Below are 7,908 nucleotides of genomic sequence, written 5' to 3' on the forward strand. Positions count from 1 at the left end.
TTTTTACATGAGAATAAATCGGTGAGGAGTAAATGGTTTCCGTTATATTAACTTAATAACATCTTTATGAATTTTTTATTTTTTTCTCGCTGTGATTTTTTTTACCTCGTCTTACACTGTTTTAAAGTGATTTCTTATTTCTGTCTATTCTTTTGTGGGGTTTTTTGTGTTCAATTACAAAATTAATAGAAAATGTTCTGATTATTAGATGTCGAAATGCAAATTTTGGCTTTTGATCATCCGTCAATGGTGGCGATGGTGCCGTTGGTGTTGGTGGTGGCGAGTGAGGCAGATGTTCCAGTGGCTCCAGATTCAGGCCGCTTTGCCCTGGGCACCATCAGCTCCTCCTTGTTCCTGTCGGGTTTAACCAGCAGCACATAGCACTTGGGGAGGAACACGCACGCGAGCAAGCCGAAGCTGGAAGCCAAGATGGCGAAGATCTGGACGGCTACCATAAACTTTCCACGTGTGCTCAGGTAAGCAGGGACGAAGGAGATCCAGACGATGAAGAACACCAGCATGCCGAAGGTCACGCACTTGCCCTCGTTGAAGTGGTCCTCGAGCTTGCGTGCGACGAAGGCGAATATGAAGGCCATCAGCGCCAGGAGAACATCATAGCCGAATATACAGCAGATGAAGATGATGTTTCCTGGATCACACTCTAGGATGATTTTGATATTCTGGGCAGCCGTGTTCTTCACAGGATGAGGAGGCAGCAGGATGAGCCACACAGTGCAGGCTACGACTTGGATCAGCGTGCACACGATCATCATGGTTCTCTGTTGAGGAGGTTTGATGGGATCGATGTCGTTTTTCTGTGGAATGGCAGGAGCTATCGCTGCCGTGTCACCGCTCTGCTCGGAGGCGGCGGCGGCCGCTTTGGCTGCTTTAGCTGCAACCCTCATGGCTTTGATTGCTCTCGCTCTGAGCATCAGCAGAGATGATTTTCCCATGAGGGACGACAGAGTCAGGGCAAAACCAAGAGCCAGAGCCACCTGGCTAGTCATGCAGGACCAAAGCCGTGGCTCACCCAGGAACACGATGGAGCAGAGGAACGTGACCACTAGCCCCAGCAGCAGGGTGAAGCTCAGCAGAGCATCGTTGGCCTGCACCAGGGGTGTGTTTATGTATTTTAGGAACACTATGGCCACCATGATGGTCAGGAGAGCACCAAAAACAGAGATGACGATCAGCGTGATGCCCAGAGCCTCACTGAAGTCCAGGAACTCAATGGTCTTGGGTACACAGGCGTCACGGTTGGCGTTGGACCAGTAGTCCTCCCCACACTGAAGGCAGCCTCTGGCATCTGTCAAAAAGAAGATTATTTTTTTTGTTTGTGTATTTGATTGATGTGAACACAACCGCTACCAGGAAAAAAGTGATTCTGACCTGTAGTGTTAGAAATCTCTCCGTCTGCACACGGGATGCAGTCGAAGCAGCAGACGGGTTCTCCCTGACGGATGCCCATACGTGTGCCAGGTTGGCATCTTTCGCTACACACAGACCGTGGCGTCTGCAAAACCAGCAGCACAACAACACAGATCATATGTAATAGATCACGCTTAGCAGATAGTGTGCGGCCGATCACGTGTAGTGGATCACATGTAGCAGATCATGTGTAGTAAATCACATGCAGCAGATCACATGTAGGGGATCACATACTGCAGATCACATGCAGCAGATCACGTAGTAGATTACATGTAGTAGATTACATATAGCTGATCACGGACAGCAGATCACATTAACGTGTAGCAGATCACATGCAGCAAATTCAATGTAGCAGATCACATGCAGCAGGCCACATTCATAAACCACATGAGAGTGGTAGCTCAGTGGTTAAAGCGCTGGGTTACTGTTTGGAAGGGCGGGGGGTTCAAGCCTCGGTATCGCCAACCTGCCCCTCTTGGGCCCTCGAGCAAGGCTCCAGGGGTGCCGTATCATGACCCCAGCTTCTGAGCAAGCTGGGATATGCGAAGAACGAATTTCACTGTGATGTAATGGATATGTGACAAATAAAGTCTATCCTATGTTTAGAGTTTGAGGGAACAACCACATATGTCTGGAAGAAGCAGGTGTCCCAATAAAGCAGATCACATGTAGTAGATCACATGCAGTAGATTACAGACAGCAGATCGCATGGAACAGATTACATGCAGCATAACACATAAAGCAGATGACATGTAGTATACCCCATACTGCAGATTATATTTAGCAGATCACATGTAGTAGATTACATACAGCAGATCACATGCAGGAGATTTTCTGTAGCAGATCACATGTAGCAGATCACATACAGATCACATGCAGCAGAAATTGCGCAGATGGTACAGATTCTAGTCAAATATTTATATGAACTGTACTGTATGATTGTTAGTGCATAAACATTACACAAGCCATTACTCCTGTATGACAGGTTATAACAATCTCACCGACCTGCAGCGCATCGTTATGCCATATAATGGAGGAGTTGTCGATGTACAGCTTTTCGTCGGCGGGCGCCGTGCTGTTGTATTGTCCTATATGTGTGTACGTGACCCCTCCATCTGAAGCCCTCTGCCAGTTCAGGATCTCGTAAAAGCCAGGAACTTCGCCATCGTTGAAAGAGATCACCTCTCGGGTGTTGGGGACAGTGAAGCGCAGGTTTTTTAAGTAGTACATCAGCTAATAAGGCACAAATAGTGTTAGGACAAAATACGTATTATTTAGTTGAAGATTTTTATATATATATATTATTTCTGTACTATACAGCTATACTATAAGTCCTATGCAGTGCTATTATCTGTGCTATCATTAGTGCTCTAAATATTTTTACCTCATTTCGGATTTTAACACAAAGTGGATGTTAAACGTCTCAGGAAATAAATAATAATAAAAATAACCCAAAGGTTGAAAGGTCAGTAATCTGGCTCCGACAGTTCCTCAGCCTCCAGTACATAAGTGGTGTGTAATAAAGATGTACACCTTGTACTTGGCCTTTGGACTGCCTACAGTATATTTTCCAATGAGTTCAGCTGCTTCTACAGTATTTCCCAAAATATACACAATTTATTATACAAAGTTTTCACCACTATGATCTGATCAGGCAGCTGCAACAGATGAGTGTTTCTTTGTTTGTTTGAGCTTATTTTTATGCCATTCGGCAGACGTCTTTATCCAAAGCGACTCACAATTATTTTATCAGCTGAGCAGTTGGGCGTTAAAGGTAGAGATGGACCAAACCGACGCCAAAGAACTATCTTTGAGGAAAGCCGACTGTGGCATCGCCTGCATCGGGGCAAAAAAAGTTGCGCTAGAACAAACCGGACAAACTTCAGCCGACGGCCAAAGAACACAAGAGAACAGAACTCTCTCATACCAGCAGGTGGCAGTAGTCTGTATTCGGCATTTAAACAGGGAAACCGGAGGAGCTAAAACGGTAAATATATAAAGCATAGTTTACACCTGTCGCGATTATTACTAACGGATTTGTGTCGTTTTTTTAAATCATGTCTGCTAAGTGGCAAATGGCACTTGTCAAGTTCTTGGTCCTCTTTTTGTGAATGAAGACAGAAAGAAAGGAAAAAGGAAAAAAAAAACTGCACTAGATGCAACAATAATGACAAGTGTGTGCATTCACTCGTTACTCTGTCGTTGTTTCTAAAGTCAGTGTGCAAATGTACTGTTTGCTAAGCCAGTGGTGCGGAACACACCGGAAAAACTACAGCTGACCGACGCTCAAAACCCACTGGATACTACCAGACCGCTCGTTGTGTCCCAGGCGTAAAGGCCTTGCTGAGGAGCTCAGCTTAGAGGACCAGCAGTGGCAGCTTGGTGATACCAGCTCCCACTTCCCAACCCACACGACAGTGAAAAACCTACCCGTTTTTGTCCTGATGTACACCTCTAGTCTTAGTTAGATGTAAATGTAAATGATTTAGATACCCTGTGAACCATTACTGAAAAGAATGCTCCTCCTCAGTGTATCTCATTAAAACCCATTATCTACTCACTTGCCAAGGCTCAAAGTTAGTGATGTCAGCACACGAGCCACCGACAAAAGGTCCTTTCCCGGGAACGCAGTACTCCAGGTTGTGAAGAGCATAGGCCACTGCGTACACGGCCTTATACACGTTATATGTCAGTCTCAACTGGGACACGTCCGAATACGTGTTATTCAGTTCCACCAGACTTTCCTTTCCGTTGCACAAGCCTAGCGGCGCCAATCTCGCTGCAGCCCGCGATGCCGTCGCGTTTCCCACCTGTGTGGCCAGCTGTGTCCGGGCGTTGCTCAGCGCTCGGCTGTAACTAAGCGTGCAGTTGAAGGCAGTTTGCCAGAACTCCTCAGTCAAGCTGTCCTGATATGGGTCGATGTTAAGGAGGTGCTCCCGCAGGCCTGGGATGTGCGCTCGAGTTATGGCGAATCCGATCGTCCCCCCCAGCAAGGACATAACATTGGGTTGGCGCGAGATGAGCGCAGACGTGACCCAGTTTTCGCTGGCGATCCACGTGCGGTTAGTGGCGTTGTTGCGCAGAAGTTCCTCCACCAGCGGACTCCAGTCCACATCGGATGAGAACACCACAATGATCTTGGCTGTGGAGTCTATAATGGTGCGGACGATGCGCTTAATGGTTTCCGGAGCGGTGAACTTGGGGAGCGTTTCAGAAAAGGAGATGCACACGCCTGCTTCTTCGACAACCTCTTTGAAGCGCTTGATACCGTATTTGCCGTAGTCGTCGTCCGAAGCGATGGTGCCCACCCATGTCCAGCCGAAATGCAGCACCAGCTGAGCCATGGCCACCGACTGGTGCTCGTCGCTCGGGATGGTGCGCAGGAAGGTGGGGTACTGGAACCTGCTCTCGAGGACTGAACACGAAGACGAGTAGCTCACCTAAGATACAAACATTAACAGTGTTGGGTATTTAGACTCACAGATGTCCTACATTGAGAAAAAAACAATAACCTGAAAATCCTGAAAACAGTATTTATTTGCAGCACACTGATAAAACAATCACACACTTCACCTGTGGGAAATAATAAAGGCCGAGGATTCGAGCTGTCGCGACAGAGAGGTCACATCCTCCTGCCCCCACCATAGCAGCGAGCGGAGGTCCGTTCCCACAGCGGTAGTTAGGCACAGCTTCATCCTGGCCTGTCAGGTAGGTCAAAGTTCCTTCAACAGCCTTGGATATGGTGAAGCATGAATCATAGATGACGTATCCGAGATCAGTGTTGGGCAACAAGTCAGCTTTTTGGTTAATCTCATTAATGGCAAACAGCATCGTCTGTGTCCAGCGGAAAGTACGGAAATTAAACCTTATGGAGATTAACAGAGACATAAAGAATGAGGAAATAAGAACTTCATAATCTAATCAACTCATAATCATCATCTCAGCTATGGCTGTATTCTATTAGCGAGGTTACTTTGTGGTGTGATTCCACATGCGGCCACTAGATGTCACTATTACAATGCAACAAACTACATGGGGCAGAGAGAGAGAGAGAGAGAGAGAGAGAGAGAGAGAGACAGAGAGAGAGAGAGAGAGAGAGAGAGAGAGAGAGAGAGAGAGAGAGAGAGAGAATAAGATAGATAATCAGATACAGAGAGAGATAATCAGATAGACAGACAGATAGATAAATAGATAGAAATAAACAGATAAATGAAAATGTAGATAGATACATTTGTCCAAAAGCGGTTTATGTTCAGTGAAAAAAAATCCAAAATCCTTTTGAGAAACCTCTGGTCCATTATTTGGATGAGGAGAAAACACACACACACACATACACACACACACACACACACACACACACACACACACACACACACACACACACATACACACACACACACACACACACACACACACACACGACATAGTATGCATGTAATAACAATTATGTGCTTTGGGGGATTTGGGTACAGGGAGCATTCAGACACGGGCAAAATCCACCCATCAGCAGTAACCATAGTAACCAATAATGAGCTATTTAACTATATTGCATGGCAGTAGCTGTTGATGAATAACAATCAAAAGCCCAGATTGAACATCTTCCTACAGGTAAAGTTATAAAAATATAGAAAAACACTATAACTATCCTGTAACTACCACTAACAAACCTTTGTGTAACATTTAGAAGACACGCAGGCTGTACACGTGTTTGCATAGTCAATATCATCATTACCTCTATCTGTGAAATATCTGGTAAAAAGCGAGCGCGGTTACCCTTCACAGCCGGAAGACACTGGGTTGGATGAGGTGTTGGTGTCGGTGGAGATGAGACGGTTGTGCACGGAGAACATCCCCCCGATCACCACCTTCTTCTTCTCCACGTTCTTGTAGCCCATCAGGTTAAACTTGGCCTTGAGTTTGCAGCTCTGTTCTGCCAAAGCGACTGCCACCACAATCCCCAGAACACACACCCACAAACACACACAACGGTTCGCCTGAAAACCACTCGATTTCATCATGTTTTAGTAAAAGAGACGTTTACACTAAACACACACACACACACACACACACAGAGATGTAAAGCTGTCTGGTGTCTACCGGTGTCTGGAAGGGTTAGTGATGCTTCATTCATCCGTAACGCCTCGTGGGAGAGAAAACAGATACGTCAAAACATCAACACACACACACACACACACACATAGTAAGAGAGACACACACTGAAGCAGTGTCCCAACTGCAGCAAAACATGTCATTAACACAAGCTACAAGAAATATTTCATATTTTATATTTATTCGACTTATAAAATAGAAATGCAATTTTACGATAATATTTCTTACCTATGTTTACAATAAAAATAAATAAACAAACAAGCTACATTTTTAAATAAATGTATGTATAATTAATATTGTCCAGACATATACTGTTATAATACACCTTTAGTAATGTATTTATTTATATTATCCATTTTATGTGAATGGGTTCACACACACACACACACACACACACACACACACACACACACACACACACACACACACAGATTGACTCTTTTTGAGGTCAGAAACACTATACAGGAGGATCTCAAAATATAATTATTAATATAATAAAAAATCCTGCAGATGTATAAATTCAGTTCAGCACCAAGGACAGGGGCTTTATATCTTAATGTTGGTATTGTTGTCCATCTGTTCAATTCAATTCATTTTTAATTGTACATTTTTTTTAAACAAGAAACATTGTCTCAAAGCAGATTTACACAGATAAAGCACTTCTAAAAGAATGTATAAGTTTCCTATTTATAATTGTACATTTGTGCCTTATGAGTGATTCAGTGGCGACTGTGTTGAAAAACGTCATGAAGAAACCGTGAGGAACCACTCAACAGGGAACCCGTCCTCATCCTCAACACCGAAAGTGTTTTCATTACTGTTCCATCATTGTTGAGGTTTAGTGATAAATGCAACCTGTGGTCCTGAGTCACTCAATTCAATTTCATTTCTATTGCACTTTTCACAAGGGACATTGCATCAAAGCAGCTTTACAGAATGTAATCAATAGATTTATGTAGAATTTTTTACAAATAATTGTGAAACTGCTTGTAGATTGTAACTCAGTATATTCAAGTGGTTTGTAAAATAGAGACACATTTCCTGCTTTTACATCTGACCCTAAAAACATTCTGTGTATTATATCATAACACACTAAAGAGTAAGATTTCACACAAACGCAAATAAGGTGAGAACTGGTTGTGTGTGTGTGTGTGTGTGTGTGTGTGTGTGTGTGTGTGTGTGTGTGTGTGTGTGTGTGTGTGTGTGTGTGTGTGTGTGCGTGTGTGCGTGCATGCTCATACGAAACGGTCTTTTGCTTCTTTTTTGGGAGCAACACAGCCAAACACTGCATACATTAATATAGATTAAGTTTTCATACCAACACAAAGGAAAAAATGTGTGTGTGTGTGTGTAAGAAGTGAACTCCAGCAG

The 7,908-nt window shown here is 44.1% G+C and overlaps 1 protein-coding gene across 1 annotated transcript; it reads right to left on the reverse strand.

The window, feature by feature from the left end:
• Positions 1–236: 236 nt before the first annotated feature.
• On the reverse strand, positions 237–6,559 carry vmn2r1 (vomeronasal 2, receptor 1; the record flags this gene model as incomplete). The annotated part of the gene is made up of 7 exons (XM_083553252.1): positions 237–1,306; positions 1,390–1,513; positions 2,434–2,661; positions 3,990–4,868; positions 5,002–5,293; positions 6,202–6,370; positions 6,526–6,559. The coding sequence occupies 7 exons, from the start codon at positions 6,557–6,559 to the stop codon at positions 237–239; spliced, it is 2,796 nt and encodes a 931-aa protein (XP_083409378.1).
• Positions 6,560–7,908: the final 1,349 nt, after the last annotated feature.

This window comes from Silurus aristotelis (assembly GCF_946808225.1).
Source record: "Silurus aristotelis genome assembly, chromosome: 10".
NCBI classification, from domain to species: domain Eukaryota; kingdom Metazoa; phylum Chordata; class Actinopteri; order Siluriformes; family Siluridae; genus Silurus; species Silurus aristotelis.